Source organism: Excalfactoria chinensis, chromosome 1 (assembly GCF_039878825.1).
Source record: "Excalfactoria chinensis isolate bCotChi1 chromosome 1, bCotChi1.hap2, whole genome shotgun sequence".
Taxonomy (NCBI): Eukaryota; Metazoa; Chordata; class Aves; order Galliformes; family Phasianidae; genus Excalfactoria; species Excalfactoria chinensis.
In genome coordinates, this window is record NC_092825.1 from 165,400,513 (window position 1) to 165,425,017 (window position 24,505).

Genomic DNA, 24,505 nt, shown 5'->3' on the forward strand with positions numbered 1-24,505 from the left:
TGTAGAATCACCAAGTTTGGAAAACACCTCCAAGATCATCCAGTCCAACCATCCACCTACCACTAAACCACGTTCCTTTGTAGAACATCTAAATGCTTCTTGAACACCTCCAGGGATAGTGACACCACCACCTCCCTGGGCAGCCCTTTCCAGCCAATGTGTCTCCTCACATTCTGGAGGATCTACTCCTTGCAGCACAGCTGTGGGTCTTGGCACCACCTCACCACTCCGTGCCCACTTGTCCAGGCTTTTGGCCAAGAAGCAGAGTTTTGGTGGCTGCAATGAGGTACTGCTCATGTTGGAAACTCAAAGAAGGTGCAGCTCAACCCATGGGTACAACAGGGCTCCTGCCTTACAGAATCATAGAATCACTGAGGTTGGAAAGACAAGAAGATCATCTAGTCCAACCATCAACCCCATCCTGTGACTGTTCTAGACCATGTTCTTCAGTGCAACATCTCTGCCTTTCTTGAACACCTCCAAGGATGGTGACTCTATCCCCTCCCTGGACAGCCTGCTCCAATGCCCAATCACACTAACAATGTATGAAGTCCAGAAACACTCATCTCCGAGCACCTCCCATTTGTGGAGGCCATACAAACAGTGGGTTTCAGACAGCGTGTCCCAGCACTGGTAGCAGTGATACAGGGCTAAGCTTTCACTTTGCTGGCGATAGCGAGGGAAGAACAGCAACGGCCAAGTGACCACAGGCTGTGCAGGGTGTCCCTGGTGCCAGGAGGAACCATGACCCACAAGTGACCTGTGCCCACCTGCTCTTCTCCCCAGACTGCCCTGAACACCAGTGGCAGCCACATTTTATTTGTAAGCCCTTTGCACAGCCGCTGTCAGTGCCACGATACTGTGCTTTCAGCGCCCATTTCCTCTGCATGCAGCCAGTAATTTCTAAAGCACACAAAGTATTTTTAGAGCTCACTTTGAAGAGCTTCAGGTCTGCAATTGTGTGACTCAGCTGCCAGTGCTATTTATTTTGGGTTTACATTCAAACTGAGCAATTACAGCCCTGAGCAACTGTTTAGGTACCGTATTTCCTTGTCATGCTGCTGGACCATTTGCATGCAGCATTGTCTGCTTTGTATGCCCAGTTATTTGTCTAAAGGTTTCCAAAGCACGTCCAGAATAAAGCCGTGGGCCATCACCTCTCTTTCTTCTAGCTGTGTGCAACCAGGCTTCCTGTGCTCTTCGCAGCACATCCTTATTCCGTGATGATACAGCATGCTCTCCCAGGAGCGCTCTGCATGATGACAGCTTGCAAAGTGCTGCTGCAGGATTTGGGTCACGGCTGGAGCATAACGTGGTATTTTCTCTTTAATGAAAGTCTCTCACACAGCTTTTTCCTTCCAGAGGAAGAAATTTCTGCCTCTCGCTGAGTCATTTGTACCAGTTTAATGATGCTCAAGACATTTATCATGGGGAAGGGTTCTGCCTGAGCTGCTTGTTTACTTCAAGTCCATTTATTTCTAACATCCTTTCCTCCAGTTCTTGAATCCTTCACCTGCATGAACAGTGCCTTTAGATCATCTTTATTGAATACAGTTAAGTGTAGCTCATGGGGTTATTGAATTACAGGCATGAACTTACCAAAATGAGATAAATCACTACCATGTTAGCCTCTCTCTATTAAACACATTTCACCCTGAGGCACTTTTCCATAGAACAGATACCATATATCAAGTGTTTGAATACCCAAAGCAGCTAATGCAGCTTCTTCCAGGGAGATAGGATGCAATGGGGGCACAGCAGCTGCCTCTGAAGGAAGCCTAAAATATTCATTATAAGTAACAACCTCTGTGCGAGGCTTGAATGTAAGAACTTGGGATGGGTTTGGGGACACGTTTTCACTTTCAGGTGCAGTGTTGAATGAATGGGGCTTACAGTGGAGCTGGGGCTTGGGCTCTTGTGTTGAATGAGTGAACTGGGTCCATCAGCTTTCCAGGGAAAGGCCTGGGGGTTGCCCTGTCCTCAGGCTTGAAGTCCTTGCTGAGGTTCAGCAGCATCTCCCCAGGATGGCCACCGTTTCACAACCACAGTTCTGGAGGACCCTGGCTGCACACACTGGGCATCTCCTCCAATGTCCCATGCTCGTGCCCACAAGGGGGTGAAGAGCTGGCAGGATGACAAAAGAAGACTCTGAACAGCGCACTCTGTCATGAGGAAAACCCACCCCCACTGCCCCACCCCACCCTTGTAGTGTATCTCAAAGTCCTACGCATCGCACGGCCCACAGATGAGCACCCTGCACCATGCAGTCTAGACCAGCCCAGTCGATGGCCAGGAACAGCCTCTGCCAGCACCACACTTACAACAGGGATGGGTTTGGCTCCAGAGCATCTGCAGACCAGCAGTTTGACTTCTCCCCTGCTTATTTCTTGTTCTTGCATCCCTATTAACTTTTCCTATCATGGTTTCACCTTTGGTATTTTCACAGTTGACATCATTTCAACATCTTTCCTTTCCTGCCTTGTGGTTTTGATAACTCTCATTTTTTTATTTTTAATTTTTTGGTGGATTTTCTTTTCCCCCCCATCACATCATCCTGTTTGAATTCAAACCCCGAGGGGTTCTGGGGACAGGTTATTTGGGGGATCCTGATTCCACACCTGTAAGCTGTCAATGCTGTAAATTCAGCACGTTTGCCCAGCTGAGCTTCAGCCTGAGATCTGTGAGGTAAAGGCACAAAGTCCCTCCCCGGGGCTTTGCAGGACCTCTCTTGTAGGTGCTGATCCTCTGCAGACAGCTACAGAACCCCAAACCACGCACCCTTTTGTGCACTTCTGTTCACCCACAGAATGAAGAAAACTATCAGCTGCCTTTCACATTGTTCCTGCAATCATACACAAGGAATGGTGCTTTCAGACTGTTCTTCAGCCTGCTGAAATATGGGCAAAATCTCTGCAGAAACCCCGTTTTGCTAACTGCTCCTATTCCTTACCATTATTAGCAGAGCTGAAGTCTGACTTATTTTCAGCTGAAAAGATTCACTCGGGTACAAAGAAAGATGGAAAGAAAAAGCAACTTCCCTTATCAGAGTCTACCGCCCTGCCAAAGCAGGTTCCCTATAGTAGATTGCACAGGTAGGTGTCCAGCTGGGTCTTGAAAATCTCCATAGAATGAGACTCCACAACCCCTCTGGGCAGCCTGTTCCAGTGCTCTGTCATCCTTGACATAAAGAAGTTCTTCCACATGTTAATTTGGAATTTCCTATGTTCATGTTTTCGGCCATGACTCCTTGTCCTATTGCTACGCACCACCAAGAAGAGCCTGGCCTCATCCATTTGCCTCCAGCCTCCCTGTAGACATTTATAAACATCAGTCAGACCTCCTCTCAGTCTTTATTTCCCCAGGCTGAAGAAACCCAACTTACTCGGCCTTTCCTCATACAGGAGATGCTCCAGGAACTTTTACCATCTTTGTGGCCCTCCTCTGGACTCCTTCTAGGAGATCCCTGCCTTTTTTGAACTGGGAAGCCCAGAACTGGACTCAGTATTCTAAATGTGGCCTCACCAGGGCAGAGTAGAGCGGGAAGATCACCTCCCTCGACCTGCTGGCCACACTCTTTGTAATGCACCCCAGGATACCAGTGGCCACAAAGGCACACTGCTGGCTCACAGACAACCTGTTGTCTACCAGGACACTCAGGTCCTTCTCTGCAGAGCTCCTCTCCAGCAGGTCATCCCTTAACCTGTACTGATGCATTTGGTTATTCCTCCCCAGGTGCAAGACTCTACACTGAGCTCTTGTTAAACTTCAGGTTCCTCCCTGCCCACCTCTCCATACTGCCCAGGTCCTTGAGACCCTGCTTGGGCAACCTCGCTGTCTGACATCAGGTGCTCACTTGTAAGACACTTGCTGTCCCTGCTCTGTTCAGATTTTCTGTCAGGGATTTCCTCTGTTCCCAGAAGACTGGACCTGTGGTAGCAGGTTGTGTGGCACTTGGAATTGCTCCCACACAGCTCCTGCACCCGTGGGCTGAGCTGCACAGAGCAGTGCGGCCTGCGCAGCCCAACAGCCCCTCTACACCTGCAGCCTTTCTGCAACCCAGTGTGAGGTGCCACTGTCCACTAGGCATGGTGGCCACTGACAGCTTCTCCTCTGTGCCCATAGAGCTGAGGTTTGATGAGATCACAGAATCATCTGAGGTAGGACACTAAAAGATCATCTTCTCCAACACCCTGCAGTGAACAGGGATACCTGCAGCTAAGTCAGGTGCTCAGAGCCCTGTCCAGCCTGACCTTGAGTGCTTCCAGGGATGGGGCATCCATCACCTCAGGACAACCTGTGTCAGTGCCTCACCACCCTCACTAAAAAACTTCTTCCTAATATCCAGTCTAAATCTCCACTCTTAGTTTGAACAATTTCCCCTTGTTCTGTCATCACAGACTCTGCTAAAGAGTACGCAGTACTCCAGGTGAGGCCTCACCAGCACAGAGCAGAGGGACAGGATCACCTCCCTTGCCCTACTGGCCACGCTGCTTTGGATGCAGCCCAGGACACGGTTGGTTTTCTGGGCTGAGAGGGCTCTCTGCTGGCTCGTGTCCATCTTGCCATTCACCAGTACTGACAGGTCCTTTCGGCAGGGCTGTGCTCCATCCTTCCATCCCCCAGACTGTACTGATATCAGGGATTGCCATGACACTGGTGCAAGACCGGGCACTTGGACTTGCTGAACCCCATGAGACATGACCCAGCAGCTGCTCATCATCCCCAGGCTGTGGACACATCACCAGCCTGGTGACACGGGACATTCAGGCTGCTCTTCAAATGTCCCCAGCTCACCCAGCTGAGCAATGGTGGGGATGTTTAACAACGGCTAGTTTTGTCCAGCATGCAAATGTAATGCATGGATATCTCACATACCTGCACCAGTAAAGGAGGTAGGACACAACAGGAGCTTCTAAAGGGATTTCTAAGCTTCCTGGCCAAGGAAAGACTTTGACCACGGCAGGCTGAGAAGTACTGCTTGGTACCTTGTGATCTGGGAGCTTTTGGAGTAGTGGTGGAGCTTATCCACGTGCACATCCTGGGTGAGAGCTGGTGTGCTGCTCCAGGGCAATGGTCTCACTGACACCAGCGCCAAGTTCCACAGCATGGGATTCCTAACTGCTCGGGGGCAGCTTGCTGAAGCCAGCAAGAATACAGATTGCTTGAAGTCCTTGTGAAGAACTTACCATGGGAGCCCTGGTGGAAGAAGCAGCTGCATTTGTTTTGCTTCCGGAGGATAAGCACCTGCTGTCTGCCTCCATGCTGCTTGAGCAGTTTGTACACCCTGTCATTCAGATGCCTGCCATCATAGTATCATAGTATCATAGTATTGTGCGAGTTGGAAGGCTGCGACAAGAAATTATGCTGAACCAAGCTCATCCACCTTGGTCTCGGGGGATATTGGCTATTAAACTGTCTCAGAAGCAGCTTCCTGAAGATCTGTTACTATTCAGCCTCAAGGAAGATGCTGAGATGGTTAAGCTACCTAACAGGAGAACAACTCCATTCAGAGGTGTAACTAAAACAGCATGCAGGGAGCACATTAGTCAGTCCTTTCACAAAAGAATACGTTCAACTTACAATAGCAACAACATTTTGTCCAAATGTGAAGTCTGCAACTTAACAGTGGGCTCCAAGAAACAACCTGCGACCTTCCCTTTTGAAAGGCAGTAACCAATAGGAGCTCCTCCTCCCCAATTATCCCAATTATTCCAGTTGGTGGCAGTCAAACTGCCTAACAGTGCCCATAAAATCACCAGCAGCCACCACACATGAAAGGTCAAGCCTTTCAGCAGAGCCAAGATGGGCCTGGGGAGAAGCAGAAGTTGCTCATTGTTTGGGGAACTACTTCAGAAAGAAATCAATGGACACCAGGGAACAGCACAAGTAATTTCTTCCCATAAAACCTTCATGTGCAACAGACCCCAAGCCCTCGCTCTCATTACCACTTACATGTGGGTCTGAGCGGGCAAGAGACAAACAGCAAGGTGAACAAAACTGGAAGAGTTTCCAAGGTCTCTTCTGATAGATCTTCATATTGTCCAACACAGCATGGCACTTGTGCACCACTCATGCTTTGCTGTTGTCTTCTCATTTCAGATGGTGATGGGAGTTTAGTTTCAACTGCTTCATATCAAACATGTTGCTCTGTGTTTTGGTGAAGGCTCTGTGCAAAGGTACAAGGTCGCTGATGAGACACTCGGGCTGCTCATGGCCCTCAGCACAAGGATATGAAGGCGCTTGCTCTTTATTGTTCTTACAGGGTATTAAGTGCTATAAACAGAAAGGGAAGTGGTGTTTGCACCCACTGCTCCTGTCCCTTCCACATGAATCCTCAAGCCCATAGCAGGCTCAGCTCAACCACATGCTCCAGAAAGAAGGAAAAAGCAAACTGAAGGAGAAGCGAACCGGAGCTCTGCCTGCCACCCAGCAGCACACTGCCCTGGCAGCTCTGAGCTCAGCAAGTATTTTCAATCCCTATCCAACAACACAGAAAAGCAAAGGGCAGAAAGGGTCTAATTTCCTTCCCCTGCTGCTCCTCCCACCTCCATTAACACTGAAACCTTCTTCAAAAAGGGTCTTTGCAAAAAAAATGTTTTCTATTTTTTCTTAGGGAGATACATCCTTAGCAGGTACAATAAATTCTGACCACCATAAGCTCTGTTTTACAACAGGCTGGCTTGCTGTGAGTGCCAAGGTGAATCAAGTGCAAAAGTGTACTTATCCTAATGAGCGAGTTAAGCCTGTAGCTTCAGCATAAGCCTACCCTAGGAAAATAATTTATTCTTTAATCAGAGCAACAAAGAGCGACTCCCCGGCTCCAGGTGTTCGAAATATGCTCAGATTGGCGCAGAGAATTGTTGATGAAAAATGAAAAGCTCTGAACTTCTTGAATCTCACAACAAATGCTCAGCTGTGCAAGAAGTGCAACTCGCACACCAGCTGCCGCTGCCTCGCTGCTCTCACCAGTCTGCAACTGCTCCATTACAATGTTCTCAGAGATGCTTTCTTCTTCCTTACCTTCCCTCCTAAACCCTCACATTAAAAGCTCCCCAAAGCCAAACGGGGACAGAATGAGTCGAATGAATGAAGTGACTGCAAACGGAGGAGCAGACAACTTATAACTACATGTAGGGCATAATTTAGTTTTACTTGTATCGGTTGATAAGCTGTGCCTGCATCTCAAATAACCTTTTCAATGGGAAAATTAAATTAAAGTGCAAACTAATGGCAAGGGTTCTTTTTGTCAGCTGGCAGCACATCCCTATAGAAAAATAAATTAAAGTCAGCCTGTTATTTTTAAACAAAGCATGGGAGACATCGAAACATACCGGTATCAAATAAGATTTGCATTAATATCAACAATACTAATTCTCATGCATTAATAAGTACAAACAGGCAAAAAATCTAGGCTGATAGAAATTTAACAGAAGTAAAAAATGCATAAAAATTACTCGTCTCCCCTTCAGCAGCTGTAACAGCCACTAAACACGTGAGTTCAAAGCCTACATAAATATTAAGGAAAGGAGGAAAAAGCTTTCATGTGAAAAGAAACCAGAAGGAATCTAACAGCACTCCCAAGTCCATATTTAAGTTTATTCCAGACTTGAGAAAGTCACATTTTGACTCTACTAAGTCCATTAGGAATCTCACACTTATCGCTGACCATATCTTCCTCTTTCTCAAGCAGCATAAACTTTGGGCTCTGCCTTTTTTTCTTTAGTCTTAAATCTTCAAGGCATTTAAACCTCTTCTCTATTCCACTGCTTTCATCTACACCTCAGACTTACCCTTGGTTTGCATTTCGGGTTGACTACAGATTTGTTTCTCCTTTGGTCCCACCCAGCCCCCACCCCAATGCATGAGAAGTTCAACCTTCTCTCCATGAAATACTCGCAGACAAAATCCTGCACACATTGCAAAAGATATTAATGTTATAAAATCATGGTATGGTATCAGATCACAAGAAAGAAACCTTACAAAAGCTACTTAAGCAAGAAGGTCTCTGGATGAAAACAAGCTGTCTGATCTATAAAACACAGCCAGCAATAGACCCACATTCAGTGCACCTCCAGCTGACCAACCAGATGCACCCAACAGGAGGTAATGATGTTTTATGAAGCCATCTATCTTTTTTCCTGCTATTTAAAACGCAGTAGGAACGCTGGTTAAGTGCTGTTTCTGAAGATAAAACCCCATATGTACGTACAGCGGGAGACTGGGGCGCTGCGCACTGAAAGAATGCAGGCAAAGATCATGTGCAGATTTATGAAAAATAAATTTATTACATAACACCTTGTTTTAACAACGTTTGTGTGTGTTTGTTTTTTTTTCTTCTTAATTCAGAATACTTGCGTCATTCATGTAAAATAGTTTGATACAGTACATTGTATGTAAGGTCTTCCTCATAAACTCTAAGGCTCTCCTAACACCTTGATCCTCTGCGTTAAGAATGGCACCCCTAAACAACGTGCGGACGTTTAAAGAAAGAAGGAAAGAAGTGAACGAAATTGAAAATCCACTACACCAAGCTGGCTCTCAAAAATCATGACGAAATATCTGAATGGATGCCACGCCTCTTTAGGGAATATCACCCATGCTTTTTTAATCCCAAAGCATGCTCACAAATCATCAACACCAACAGGTAAAAAATAAAACACTGTCTATGACAATCATTTTCACTTGTTTGCTGAACCAAACATGTTTATATCAATGACAACATACTTATTTTACTATCAAATAGCAGCTTTAATACCAGTCAAGTCATAGATTTAAAAACAAAACCGAAAACTTACGCTGGAAATTAATCTTTGGGACGTTTGTAATCGCTGGAAAAAAATGCAAACGTTTTCATGTCCTTAAAAAAAAAACACCTCATCGTAGCAATTGTGTTGGTCGTCAAACGTTGACCTACGTGGAAAATGAACCAACCCACAAAAGTCACTAAAAATAAACGTATATCAAAATCATTTCAGTTGGAGTCACGGTTATTTTGTTGTTTGGTTTTTTTTTTGCCATGTTAACACATACTGTATGCTTCAAGTACCAGTTCAAAGATGTCGTGTACTATTGGTCAGGTAAGGTTGTTACATCGAGAGAATTCACCACATACGACAACAAAAATGCTTGCCCCTAGCACATTTCACAGCTTCAACTGCTACAGACTGTCACTGAACAAAAATGCATCGGTCAGTCTGAACCATGTCAAGTAAACTATGGAAGTAGCATATCCACAACACAAACCGTGCTAGCACTTTCTTTTCAAGTCTAACCCAAAAACAGGTACAATTTGGGAGCCACTACTCCATTCTGTGAAAGGTGGTGGAACTTGGCGATCAGACGTGTTGAAGGTGTGGTTGTACAGTACATTCTTGTGGCCCAGGCCAGGTTCCAGGCAGGCAGCTGCGCAGTCCTGCAGCATTAGCAACAGTGCACTGACATTATTCAGATGCAGCTCAGTACCGATGTGTCTGATGTGAGTACTGTGGAGGCTGCTGGGAGGTAGTTGAATATCCCATGCTGCTCTGTGGCTGCGATGTGCTTGGTCCAGGGTTGGGGTAGGCAGCATGGGGATTGGAACGCTAGAAAGGGGTAAAAGCAGAGGAATGGAAATCCTTATTAGCAAAGACAGCTTGGTCTACAGGGCTACTTCTTCAAGAGGTACCAAGTACATGCGGTCCTAAAGCAGCTGCAGTCCCTATACAGCTCTCGCTTCGATTACAGCAGGGGCAGATGTGAACGACACGAATAGCATGTTAGAAAGGCACTTCTACCACGGGTCAGTTATCCCCCCTGAATTACCTTTTGGGAATCTATATCCATCAGAGCCAAACCCCAGCTCAGCCCTCCAGGTAGATACGGCACAGCTGCACGTTACAGAAAACTACTATCAGCCACATCAGGGGCTTCTCCACTTGCTCCCTTACCCTACCAAGAAAGCATCTTGGGACTGGAGCTCAGATCTATGCTTCTCACTGCTGATGAGCCAGCTGGAATCATTCAGACCTTCTCATGCAAAGGATGTGCTCACCAACCTTCTGCCTGGCCTGGGAGCCAGGGAGCATTTAGGCTAAGGGGCCATCTAGCAGCCTTACAACTCCTTGGAGGAGGGTTAAAGGTGATAGCCAAGCTCTTCTCAGTAGAATCAGATATTTCAAGGGAAAATGGACACAATGGCTGGAGCCTGGGAGGTTCCGGTTGGGCATTAGGGAAAAAAAATACACAAGGGGGCCAGCATAACACTAGGAGAACTTGTCCAGGAAGGTGGTGGAGTCTCTGTGGCTGTCTATGGAATTTTCCAAGACTCAGTCACATAAAGCCATGGCTGACCTGATTTACCATTAGCAACAGTCGTGCTTCAAGTGGCAGACTGGACTGGACAGTCTCCAGAGGCCCCTTTCATAGGATTTCTATGATTATTTACCAAGTGGCGCATTCATCACTGCAAGGAGACCTGAGAGAGTCAGCAGCTGTCCAATTCCTGCCTAGAGGTCAGATGTTTACACAGCTGGAACTATAAAGGGGAAAGGCTGCATGCAGGACTTTGAATGTAAGCATATGATCACTGGGCAGCATTTAATTTGTCACAAAATCTCACTGAATTACTGTGCTGTTTCACATAAATGTTAAGGTTTACACACACAATAACTGCATGTTTTGGAAATTGCTGTGTATCTTCTGAACTCTTGATATCACAAGACCTGTGTTAGCAAAAGCAGCTCCTACTAAAGGTTGGGAAACCTCTCCATAGCAAGTACTCCAGGGCCAAAGTGCAGCTACTGAGATCTGAATACACTAATCTAAGGTTAAACAATGTCCTGAAAAAGTAAAATATTAAAATAGCTTTAACAATGCCATCAGCTGGAAAACAAAGTAACAGGATTGGGTTTTGGCTTTTTGTTTGTTTCTTTTCTGCCATTTGGCATACAGAGCGGAAACTATAATTGGGATGTTGAGATGACAGCAAGGAAAAATAAAAAGCCAAACTCTACTTGTTAACATATGCTCACTGGATGGAGCTAATTCTCCAGCGTTGCATAGTGTAAAGAAATGGCAAGGGCAGCACTTAGTGACAGCGGGAACAGATCAGCACTGCTGAGCTTCACCATTAACACAGTGACAGAACTCCCGTGACACTTGCCTTCGCTTTTAGAGGTGGACTCAGCGAAAGTGTCAAAGCTCTGGGCCACCCTTCTGCAGGGAGCACACGCAGGACACATTCCACAGAGCAAAAAAAAATGCCCTCAGCAATCTTTTTGCTCAAACATTACTCTTGTACATAGGAAACTGGAAAATACCACAAGCATAGCCATTTAAAAGTTCACCACTCACTGAAGTTGTAAACAACTTCTGCATCTCTACTTCTATAACTGATTTGATTTTATAAGGTGGGGCTAATTGAAGAAGTCATGTTTTTCATGAAACTTAGTGCAACTGACAGCATTTGTTTTAAGACAAGATGTAAACAGGCAGTACTCTTTACATATCATTAACACCAAGAAGGTTATAGCTAGCAAAAGTGCAGAGTACTGGAACTGCTTCAGTTCATTTAATCGCATCAGCCCCAGAAGTGTCACATTGCAAATATATGGAGAAGGCAAGGATGTCTGTATGCTACGTGTCTCCTATTTTTATGCATAGCAGAAAGAATTTAAAAGGTCAACTTGCTCTGCAGAGAGTAATTTGGCTTCTAAGTGGAAAGGGAAACTGTCGTAGTGTGTCCTGCCCAGAAGATGGCAATCCTTCTTCGCAAGGGGAACTTCAGCAATTTAAATGAAGAACAAAGGAAGAGGTGTTTGATTAAAACAGAGGGCTGCATTGTAGTATTTGTTTGCTGTCTCTTTGAGTTGCAGGATCAAAACTAAGAAATTTGAGGAATGTTTTCGGGGACACCTGAAACCACCAATGGGCAGCATTGAACTGCTTTTGTCCCAGTGCCAGCAAGTGCACATATCTCTTCCCTTACCATATTTTCCTGACAACCTGATCAGAGCAAAACCCATTTTCTTCATGCCAGACTGAAAGAGAAGAGTGAGGGGACGAAGAACAGAGGTTTTTTTTGTTTTCTTTTTGTTGCAGTTGTTGTTTCTTCATTGGTTATTTTTTAAAGAACCAACTGTTTTGCCTCCTGAAGAGCAAAACCATTAATTAGGAACAGTCAAGTTACTAAAAAGAGCTCCAGAGGGAGTGAAGTAGCTGTTATCACTACCTCAAGACAGAAATACTCTGAAATTAAGTTTGTTGACAAGGGCTGCCCCCATCTACAGTCCTGGGATGGTTATCAGATAACACAAAAGTTCTGATGAACATGAACAGAAAACAAAACTAGTTCAACTCTTTCCGAGGCAATTTGAGCCAGACATCTCAACTAGCAATCTCAGATCTCAGCTCTTGCACACAAAAGCGGAAACATGAGTTTGTACCAAATGCCAAGCTACAGCAGCAAAACTAGGTGAAGGATGTTTAAATAGGGCAAGTAAATGGGGCTCCCTGACACAGTACATGCAACCTCCATATCAAACTCCCCAGATACGTGACTCAAGATGACATGAAGATTAAGAGGGTTACAATTGCACATGCTGCCTTAAAAATAAATGCGCAGAAATAGTAGAAAGAGCCAGCTAAGAGCATTATGATCAACTTTGCAGCTTGACAAACTGAAAGAGATCAGTCTCCAGTAAGAGAGTGCTGTGATGCATAATCCAACTAAATGACTGTTTTTATATTCAAAAGCACTCAACGCTGCTGCACTGTAGTTAAGACTGACCACGTAGCTTCAAACAGCTCTAGAAGTCTGTATAATTCAAGGAGAACAACTTGAAAACTGATAAATTACTGATGTCATGAGATGAAATGAACAAAGGGTCTCAATAAAGCTTCTGAAAATGGCCCTATTTTACATTTCCACACATTATAAAGTTTTGCACGCTACCCAAACTATACCCATTTTTATAAGCAAGGGTCATACCCCCAGGCAGCCTTATGGATCCATTCATGAACAAATTCTGAAATATACCCACTGGTGTTCATGCAGAAACTGCCTATCAAACTGTGAAAAACAAGTCAACAGCAAGAGTTTTATTACTGAACAAATGCAATCTTCTTTGACTCTTCCTGAGTTCTGTTGTGGAATATAAGGATAGCTAAGTGAGTTCTAGATCATTATTTTTTATCTCTAGAAAGATGTCTTCCTTGCTTCTCTTTTGTAATTTCTAGCTAGCTTTTAGCTAAACGTTCTGTCTTTAATTCTTCAAAAGTAATCTCGTTTAACTCTATAAATTCAGATAACATTCCCTGTGAAGACTCTCAAATATTTTTCCAGCCCTAACTTTTCCAGTTTCCCAATGTTTGACCCTTTTTCACTTACTGATTGCCACCACTGTACCTGTCTCCTTCTATCTGTAACACTGGGCTTACTCAACTTGGATCCTCACTAGGTTATCAGTCATGTCAACTCTGCCATCCAAAATTCTGCTTTTCAATCCATTTGCCCAACTAAAACTCTTATTCAAACTTAGCTTGTTTGCTGCAATATCCTTTGTCTCCTAGCATTGCAGGCTTGTCAAAATAAGAAATGTTATTTTTAGGTCATACAGAGAGAAACACAACAGGCTCCCGATCCACAATCAGCACTGCCTAATACAAAGGCAATAATTAGTAGCTATAATAATTTCTGATCCTAATTTCCTTAAAATGGGCTACAAACATAAAAAGCAACAGCATATTAATTGGCAGGCAAACCATCAACTAAATGCAGTTGATCTGATGGATGCAAAAAAAAAAACCAAACGTTTACAGGATTACTTTATTAGCTTGAAGAAATACTGTTGTGAACATGAAAATCAAACACACAAGATAAAGAAAAAATAATACCTGATAGTCTGAGGTCATAATTAGTCCACCTGAGGTAGTGGTAGGAGGAACAACTCTCACTTTTTTCAGTGGGGGTCCCTGCGTGTGACTGTTGTCTTGGTTCCCTGGATGACCAGTCCCATTAGTATGGTTATTGCCCTGCTGCTGCTGCTGGTTCTTCTCAATTGTTTAAACACAAAGAAAAATTTCAACTCAAAAGCAGTACGTGAAAAAACATGAAAACAGGAAATAGTGTGAAAGCCAGTGAAGCACGATGATACCGTTCTTCCAGTACTTACTTTGTCTCCTTTATCATCTGGTTCTTCTTCTGTTAAAAATTCTCGTTTTGGGTAAGGGATTTGACAACCTGCAAAAACACTGCCCCCCAGAAAAGTCTATTTATCACTGTATTAGAACAGAAAAGTTAGACCTGTAAGATCCATACTCCACCCACACTAGTTTCAAGTTGCCAGACTGAGCACCTTGTATCTATAACAAATGGAGTTGTTCTCCTTTTCTTACTTTCACTACATACCAGACTTGGCAAACCTGTTCACACTGATTCTAAGTTTTATATCGCCTCTGACAAACTCATCCAAATTCCTAACAGTTTGCAGTGTTTCCAGTAACTGCTGATGAAACTGATGGCTGGAAAGGTACCTGCAGAGGCCCACAGAGCTGCCTTCATCCAGCCACACCATAACTCACTGCCTCAAATCCAAATAACTATCCTGGAAAGTCCACTGCCTATTAATAAAACCACCTGTAACAAAGCTTAAAAAGAAGTGGAAGTCTCATTTGTCAATTTGTATCTCACAGATCACACTAATTTGCTACTGCTAGCACAAGTTAAGATTTATCTGCCCTTAAGCAACAGAAAACATTTGTAATGTTTTCTGCGCACCTCTTAGCATTATTAATGGTGTATTTACTTTAAAATGCCAACTTAATGCAAGAAAGAAGTCAAACACTGACCTAAAACCAGTTTTGCACAATCAAATCATTCACATGCCAACATTAAATAACAGAGGCAGGTCAGGTTAGAAATAATTTAGTAGGTTGTAGTGATATAATATCATTTTAATTAACTGCTTTTAAATATACATACCACACTTCACAAATTCTTCCCTAAATAACTGTAGAGAATGATACACAATATGCACTAATTGCTGTTCTAAAAACAGGCACATTCATGTTCTGCCTCCTTGGTTTTTGAGGGAGGGAGAAGTTCATTAAAAATGAAATTATTCATCTCTAAATCTTCTTCCTTTTGTAATCTCACTGCTTAAACAAAAAGGAGCATCTACAGAAAACAGGTTTAACTTGTTAGGGATGACAACACAGAGACACAGAGCTGAGTCTCTTCACCACTGAATTTACAACAAAGGCTAGGACAGAAAAATGTAAACTCATTAGTGAGTGTCATTTGGCATTCTGGAGCAGAGGGGTGGACCTGCAGGCACTTAGCAGTTGTCTACAAAGATCTGTAGCATGCATAATCAACCTGTCAGTGAATAACAAGATTAGTGCTGCAACTAACAGGATCAAAGTTCCATAAAGCAAGAGATTAGTAAGAACGCTATTTAATTTTAAAAACCTCAAACAGCATTTTAGTGGTTAGAGCTTTCTTTGGATGTTGGACAGCAAGCACTCAGCTCAGTAATCACAAACATTTATAGCAGAGAAAGCATGCGCTTCTAAAGCACCTCTGGATGTACTGATAGGTTAATAAACTGACCACTTACTCGGATGTGGGAAGCGGATCTTCTAAGAAATAGGGATCCTGCATAGCCTGTTCTGAGGTAATTCTCTTTATTGGATCCATAGTAAGCAATTTCTGAAGCTACATAAAATGAAAGATAAAAAGCTCTGCATTATCAGAACTGTTTACAGAATCTTCACTACATTATTTCTGAAAGATCAACTGATACAAGTGGCCTCTGATGTCAAAACCTTAACCATAAATGGCAGGAACCACATTCTTCTCTCGTTAAAAAAACAGCTCCACACAAAGAGATTCATAACTTACCATCAGTTTTAGCGGCCTGTCGCTTCCCGCTAGATGCAACATGTGTACAATTGGTTTCACAACTACACTTAACAGGAAGTAACATCACATCCATTTAAATAACACTTAGCAATTGGTAAGTGATGCCATATTCATTATTCCTCGTTATTTCATACTGCCACATTAGTCTGTTTCCATTGTCATGAATAGTATCCAAAAGACCTCTATGAAGACACTATCAGAAAACGCGGTAAAGCAGCCATCAGCACATTCATAAACTCCACCTGGCTAGATAACTTCTTATCACCCACTCTTGTATGTATTCATCTCTTCTGATGAACAGACTCTCCAACACAATTGTTTGCTACACGTTGTTGGTACACTGAAATAGATCCGGTGCCATTTCTCTATCAGTTTAAGACCTGGGCCTTTATCATCATAAAAGTGATGAATCAGATCAGACGCCAGCTACTTGACAAGAAAATGTTTTTTAGAACATCTGCGCTGGTTAAAGACAGTGAAGACGATTGTTGCTCATAAAGTATGAATATGCAAAAGACAAAGCAAAGTATTTTTTACACAATAGTTGAACTCTGTTCAACTGAAAAAACAGCAAAACCTTACCCTTTGAGATGGCACGTCTTGCTCTCACTGGGATGTACTAAAAGATGGCTAAGAAGAACACATGATGCCTATGCCTAACTTTTTAAAATGGCACACAAGATGTTTCCGTGACAGGGAGCACAACAAAAATCCCAAGATAAAGATGAAAATTTAATAAAACAAACCTGCTAACCAAAGCAAAGTGGGAAAATCATACGGAAAGAGTTTCAGACGTAGGTACTTAAAGATGCATGGCCTTTGAGAAATGCTCAGGATACACAGCCAGAATCTCATCCTTAGCACCAGTAACAGACATGAACGCTAAAGACTGAAAGGTGGTTTTAAAAACAACTCTTGCATCTCATTTTGCAACCACCTGAACATTTTCAGAAGCTGTCTGGACTTCACACATCTGCCACTGTGACATCTCCACAGCAATTTCCAGGGAAAAACACATTAGAAATGCCATGCCCTTTCCATACGTGTAAGATCTTTCTCTGGTTTAGGAACTGCAGACCAAAGAGGTTTTGTCTAACTCCAGTACTGAAACAGCAGTATTGCATTTTAGAAGCGTTTCTTTCTCAAAAGGGTGATACAGATGCATCTGTTTCTCCCCATCCATCCAGCAGTCATTTTGCAGAATACAGTTGTGCAAGACACACAGCTTTTATGAGCAGAATGAGCTGAACTTCAGATATTAAAAGGAAAAGAAAAATAAAAATCCTTCATGTTTTATTATGGAATACAACATCTAAGTCAAAACTACGCTGTGACCAAAGAATTACAGAATGGTTTTGGTTGGAAGGGGCTTCAAAGATGATCCAGTCCCAAACCCCCTGCCACGGGCAGGTATGCTACCCACTAGATGTACTGTCACAATAATCTTCAGAAGAAATTCTGTGTTTTTGACTTAGAGCAGTTTGTTTTAAAAAATAAGCACCCATCTAACAAGATGTGCAGAAATTACAGATGTAAATAGCATTCATTTCACACTTGCTCTTCATACTTTTCATGAGATTAAATTAACCTTTTTATAAAGATCTAGTTTCACAATCTATGTATGAGTTGATCATCTCCTTTCACTAGCTATAAGCAGGCATATGCAACCACAATGCAGACCTCCGCATTGCAGACAGCTAAAGTTAGAAACTACATTTCCTCTCCTCAGCCTTCAGTTTTAATGGCATGGTTAAGAACATAATAAATCAAAGAATCATGAGATGCTTTGGGCTGAAAGGGACCTTTAAGATCACCTAGTTCCAACCTCTCTGTCATAGGCAGGGACACCTCCCCTCTCTTGACCAGGTTGCTCACAGCTCCATCCAGCCTGGCCTTGAATGCTTCCAGAGAGGGGACACCTACAACCTCACTGGGCAACCTGTTCCAGTGTTTCACCATCCTCACAGTAAAGAATTTCTTAATGATATCTAGTCTAAATCTACCCTCTTCCACTTTAAAGCCATTTCCCCTCATCCTGTTGCTACATGCCCTTATAAAAAGTCCCTCACCAGCTTTCCTGTAGGCCTCCTTCAGGTTCTGGGAAGCTACTATAACATCTCCCCATAACCTTCTCTTTTCTAGGCTGAAGACTCCCAGCTCTCTCAGCCTGTCCCCATAGCAGAGGTGCTCCAGCCCTCTGATTATCTTAGTGGCCCTCCTCTGGACCTGCACTAACCGCTCCATGTCCTTGTGATGGGGGCTCCAGAACTAGATGCAGCACTCCAGGTGGGGTCTCACAAGAGCAGAGTAGCAGGGCAGAATCTCCTCCCTCAACCTGCTCATCATGTTTCTCTTGATGCAACCCAGGATACAGTTGGCTTTCTGGGCTGCAAGTGCACATTGCTGGCTCATGCTGAATCTTTCATCAACCAATACCCCAAAATCCTTCTCCTCAGGGCCACTCTCAAGCCATTCTCTGCCCAACCTGTACCTGTACTTGGGATTGCCCTGACCCAGATGCACAACTTTGCACTTAGCCTTGCTGAACTTTATAAGGTTGCCATGGGCCCATCTCTCAAACCTGTCCCAGTTCCACTGGATAGAATCCCTTCCCTCTAGCATGTAAACTGTACCACTCATCTTGGTGTCATCTGCAAAGTTGCTGAAAGTGCACTCGATCCCACTATCCATGTCACCTACGAAGATGTTAAATAATACAGGTCCCAGCATTTACCCTGAGGAATGGCACTCATCATTGGCCTCCACTTGGACACGGAGCCACTAACCACAACTCTCTGAGTGCGACCACCCAACCAACTCCTTATCCAGCAAGTGATCCATCCATCAAATTAATTTTTCTCCAATTTGGTGGCCAGGATATAATGTGCAACAGCATCAAACGCTTTGCACAAGTCCAGGTAGAAGACATCGGTTGCTATTCCTTTATCCACTGACACTGTAACTCCATCATAAAAGGCTATCAAGTTTGTCAGGCATGGCTTACCCTTGGTGAAATCATGTTTGTTACCACCAAATCTTGTCTTCATTTTCCATATGCCCTTGAAGGGCCTTTGGTAGGATCTGCTCCATGATGTTGCCAGGCACAGAGGGAAGACTGACTGGTCTTTTTTTCCCTTCTTGCAAATGGGGGCGATGTTTCCCCTTTTGCAATCAGAGATTCACTAGACTGCCATGACCTTTCAAATTTGATGGATAGCAGCTTGGCAACTTCATAGAATCATAGAATCACAAGGTTGGAAAAGACCTACAAGATCATATATAGTCCAACCGTCCTCCTATTACCATTGCTGCCACAAGCCACTAAACCATATCTTGTAGCTCCTCATCCAGACACCTCTTGAACACTGCCAGGGGTGGCGACTCCACCACCTCCGTGGGCAGCCATTCCAGTGCCTGACCACTCTCTGAGAGAAAAAGTTTTTCCTTATATCCATCTTCCAGTTTTGTCAGAACCCATGGATGGATCTCGTTGCATCCCATGGACTCGTGCACTTTTAGGTTCTTTAGATGGACTCAAACTTGATCTTCACTTAAAGCAGGCAGATCTTCCTTCTCCAAGTTCTTACTTTCTGTAGCCTGGGTGGTGTGGCCAGAACCATTGTCAGTAAAGACTGATGCAAAGAAATCATTGAGCACTGAGCAGCTTTCCCCTTTTCCCATGTGACCAGATCTCCATTTTCCTTCCAGAGAGGGCCCACATCTTCCCTGGCCTTCCTTTTATCACTGATATACCTGTAGAATTTCTTCTTGTTCCACTTGATGTCCCTGGCTAGATTTCATTCTATCAGGCTTTTAGTTTCCTAACCTGATTCCTGGCTGCTCAGACAAGTTCTTTGCAGTCCTCCCAGGTAATCCATTCCTGCCTCGACTCCCTGTAGACTTTCTTTTTGTGCTTAAGTAACTCCAGGAGCCCTTTGCTAATCCATAGAGGTCTCCTGGCATTGGCCTCCCAGCACTGCCATCAATCCAGCTTTGTTTTTCACATCCACGGCAAGGAGTCACAACAGGTATTTTCAACTCCCCTAGTCTGCACATGGTTTTTGAAGAACTATTATCTCAAACAATTCAGAAGCAATCACAGGAGTGAAAAGAAGGGTAAAAAGAAAGCAAAATTCTGGCACTTTAACACAAAATTGGCTTATAAAGCCTTCCATCAGGTGCAGACAAGATGTGAACAAACTCTGTCATCATCAGTAACAGGAAACAAAAGCCACAAGACAAGTTTAATGACTGTGTAGTCATTATCAAGTGTAAGACATCAAAACTACTCTGTCCCCTTATTCAGGCAGCAGCACAGACATGACTTTTTCACTTAGCATTACAAATATTGTCTATAAAGAACTGTTGAACCAGAAGATCACCTGCCTGAGCAACATAAGAAAAATACAGTATACTTTACATGACTTTGTGACAATACGTCATGGGATAAAAGGAAAAAGAAGCATTACTAAATGAACCAGAAGCACAGTTGGGTCTCCACGTTCCAGGGCACAAACATTTAAGTAGGAAAACAGAAACCAAAGAAAGAGTGAAAAAAAAATAAGCTGAAAACCAGAAAGGACTCAAAGTTGTCCCTTGTAACATCACTTCCACATGTGACAAGGAATCCTCTGCATCAGTATCAGGAAAGGAAAAATTCTACTTAGTTCAAGCTGATAAATGAAAGCATTTCATTCTCTGCAACCACATTTATGGCTGCATTCGCCAGTTCTGGAATTAACTGGGGTGTTTTACAATTGCAAGTGTATCATTTTAACAGGAGTCTCAACAAAAAGAAGTTTTATGTTCCAGAGATAACTACTGTAAGAATACTGAAGAATACTAAAAAGCTTCTGTAAAAAAGCTGTTAAAGATTAATGCACACATACATGATGTAATTTTTTAAACATTCAAGTCTCAAGTAAAATGTTGGAGTTCTTTTGGTAGCTATTTTCTTAATTCATCTTGTTTTGCTTTCAAACAAGCAAGAGTGGTAAGTTTAAAATGAGTATGTAGAAAATAATGTGATTAAGGATATTTCTAAATTTAAAAATAGGCTATTAGAAATATGTGAAGCAGTGAAATAGCTAAAATTACAGTAATATTGCAAATATGACTACATGTTTAATACTATTTAAAGGCCAAAAGCTTCTAATACAGTTGATAAATGAATTAATTTGATGAATAGCTCAGACAATTATACTAACGTGAGAAGATAACATGTTTCTGCAACTTTCAAATCGCATATCACTTATTACTATCTTTTTTTAAAAGACTATTAAAATTATTTATTTTTAAAGTAATGAATTATTTATTTAAAATATTTATAAAACAAAGAGATACAAGCCCAGCTCTCAATTTAAACAATTCTAACTTATGTAAGGATTTTTATTTTATTTTATGAATGCAGGAACTTACCAAGTGAAATGCCTTACTGTCTGGTTTAACTTTATGCTTTTCCATATATTTGATAAGGCTGCAGTTGGTGTACCTAGAGAAGAAGAAAAATAGAATTTCTATTCTAAAGCAGTGATGCCACAAAGCTTTCTTAGCACTCAAGAAACGTATTACTAAGAATAGCTCTTTGCTAATCCATTAATCATAGGAAAAACAATAAAGCAACTATCAAGACCAGAAGACTACTTAAAAACCATTCAAACACTACAGAAATTCATCTGTTCTTCCTTTCGGTTTATGTAATACATATCATATCAATATAAGAAGCATACTTTTAAACCATACACAGTCAGCAAACTACCACTTGGACTTTTAGCCACTTTACTGTATCAGTTTGAACAGTTTCATTCCACACAGAGAGTTCTGCATATTTCTAATGTTAGGACACACTGAGATAAATGCCAAGTCCATGTCTACACTGTCCTACAACGTACAGGTTGTTACAAGAACATCCACAAACTCGCTTTTTTGAGCAGAAGCTCAGAAATAATGTCTCTAAATGGTTTGTTGCGATAGCATTGCAGGTGCAAGAAACATCTATAATAGTAGTGCCCCAAATCCCTCAATCTGATCAGTAGGGAAGCAAAAAGACAACAGGGGTAGGGTCTTAAGGGCAAGTATTAAAATCTGGAGACATGACAGCCAAATGTTTAAGATATTCTTTCCGTCATAAGCTACCCCAGATAACAAGACTGACAATTATAGTCAGCTTGTCAGAAACACGATCAGGTTGCTATACTACTTACACGCAGCTATCACAGAAGAATCATTTGCAGTACCCACCGATTTAGAAATAGCTCTAAAAAACTATGCCTAGTAATCTCCAGAGCTGCCTGAGATCTTACTGGCATCAGCAGTTTCACACCTGCCACTCTCTCATTTGCAGTCCGTGTCTGGCCACTTTTTCTATGATTCACATCAATTCAATAGATCAAGTTCAACATTAAAAAGCAACTTTCTACTTCTTCAGAATCTAAGTCACAAGCATTTCATAGCCACTGCTTAGGATGAATATAACCTGAACTAAAGTAACTTTAGAGTTGGAGAGAGAAGTAAAAAAGGCATTCTTAAGAAAGCTCATCGCGACTCAGACTTACGTGTTTCTTCGGAAATCCTTCATTAAAGTTGAATGTTCAGGCATCTTTTTTATGTCTTCCCAGTCTTTATCTGCAAAAATCAGTATTTATTACTTCATTTTGCTTTCTCCTAACTACAACAAAGGGTTTTTAAAGTATCACTGTAGACCTTCCTTTTCTCATTCAGCTACTCTAAGTTTGTAGCTACTCATTTCTTTATGTTCCCTTATCATCTCTTCACAACCAATCTTCCCAACACCTAAGAGACTCTATTTGTGTGTAACTCAAGAACTCTAAAAAATGCTACCAGCTACAGTGAAGATCTCCATATGACCAAAGGACAACACAGAAGAACAACATGCCAGCCCAGTGCATTTGCACCCTTCAGGTCTGTTACCTAATTTATTTAGGAGTAACAGTGATCTCTGGGCAGGATTACACCGGAGTCTAGTAAACATTCATTTTCATTCTGATAGCACTGTGTTTTGTTACAAGAAAATTCATGGAGGTACTGCATAAATCTGTGCCAGTCTCAGTCTAAAAGAAATCCTATTTGTCAAGAAAAGGTCAAGGCAAAGTAACATCGGCACATTCCAATTAAAGAATATTTAACCTGAACAACTTGTATGCACAAAGCCTGAAATGCCTTTAGAAATAGAACAACGCTCAGTAACATCACCTGTTAGTCTCAAATGAATTATGCTCTGTAAATACAAAAAAAATTCTATGAACAAAGAAGTTTGATTCAGGTCAAATCTTTACCAAGACTTATCATATTTGCAAACACTTGGAACTCAGAAATAACAAATTAATAAATAAATCCACAGACGTTTTATTCTTTCCCTCTTGTTCTGTTCCTCTCCCTACCCCTTATAAAGACAGCTGAAATTTTCAAATATAGCAAATATCAATGAAAAAGCAAAAAAATGCTGCCATTAAATGATAGTAATTCTTGTGAGGAAAACAGACGTAAAAAATTGAGCATAAACCGTAAAGTAGCACTATTCAAACCCCACAGCAAACAATGAGATTATTACCAATTTACTTAAGCTTCACAAAGACAAAATAAACTCCAAATAACGAAGGAAAACCACAAGAAAATGATAAAATTTCAGGCTAGATGCTGAAAAGTTAAGTATTGCTTAAAGGAGAAAGATTAAGGGGGACTTCCGTGACATTAAAAACACTTCATGTGCAAAGGCAACACTTACAGCAATCTCATGCAGCAGTATGGAACTAAATAAGGGAAAAAGTCAAAGGGCTTTTAAAGATAAGAGCAATTTTAAGAACAAAATTCTATAACCACACAGAAATAAAGACCACAGACTTTGTGCGATGAGAAGGAGAAACTCCACCAGAGCAGCAAAGAAAGGGGTTATTAATACTAAATGGGAACACAGACAACAGAGAACACAAGCAGTGAAGAGAAAGATGACTGAAAGGTAAAAATAATCCCCCAGTTATTCAGACACCTGCAATCACGTAAATACCAGAAGACAAATGTTGAATGTATTCAAGATAGCCTGTAGAAAGATACGACCAACACTGAGGGGAAAATATGACAGGAGATATCCACATGGTAATTTATTTTGGTTCATGCAACCAGTTCTTTGTTCTGGTTTGGAAGAAAGATAATTACTCCAGAAGATAACCTTTTTGTAAGGGAAAAACAAAAAAAAGAGAAACATCTCTAATGCCAAGAATAAGAATACACCTCTAATTCCAAACATCATCTTTCTTTAATACAACATCTGTATAATATTCAGAAAATGTAGGTATTGCTCTAGGTTTTATACAATCATGGGTCACTTTTCAAACATAAAATCACTCCTGGAGAAATCCAGAAATATTCTATATTGTTTCTAATCGTCCATCATTAAACGAGATCTTTCAAAAACATAGAATACTGATACATTTATAGTCATAGATAAACATATCATTAATAACAGGAAAAATATCTGGTATGACTATTAGATTCTAGGTGACTCATGACAGAGTTTGTGTTTAAACAGCTTTGTTGCTTTGGTCAGCTGCCACCTTCATATGCAAAAAATACAATACAGATATCTTT

The 24,505-nt window shown here is 42.1% G+C and overlaps 1 protein-coding gene across 5 annotated transcripts in view; it reads right to left on the reverse strand.

Moving 5' to 3' along the window:
* Positions 1–8,260: 8,260 nt before the first annotated feature.
* CDK8 (cyclin dependent kinase 8) overlaps positions 8,261–24,505 on the reverse strand; it is a 65,961-nt gene continuing 49,716 nt past the window's right edge. For 2 of the 5 annotated variants that reach the window (XM_072326437.1, XM_072326438.1), the window contains 6 exons: positions 22,456–22,525; positions 21,320–21,392; positions 15,597–15,694; positions 14,151–14,229; positions 13,873–14,031; positions 8,261–9,581 (listed from right to left, as the gene is read on the reverse strand). In XM_072326437.1, coding sequence (XP_072182538.1) covers positions 9,456–9,581; positions 13,873–14,031; positions 14,151–14,229; positions 15,597–15,694; positions 21,320–21,392; positions 22,456–22,525 — 605 coding nt within the window. In that variant the 3' untranslated portion in view covers positions 8,261–9,455. The remainder of the gene's footprint in view (positions 9,582–13,872; positions 14,032–14,150; positions 14,230–15,596; positions 15,695–21,319; positions 21,393–22,455; positions 22,526–24,505) is intronic. The other 3 variants (XM_072326436.1, XR_011902601.1, XR_011902600.1) reach the window with 3 other exon arrangements.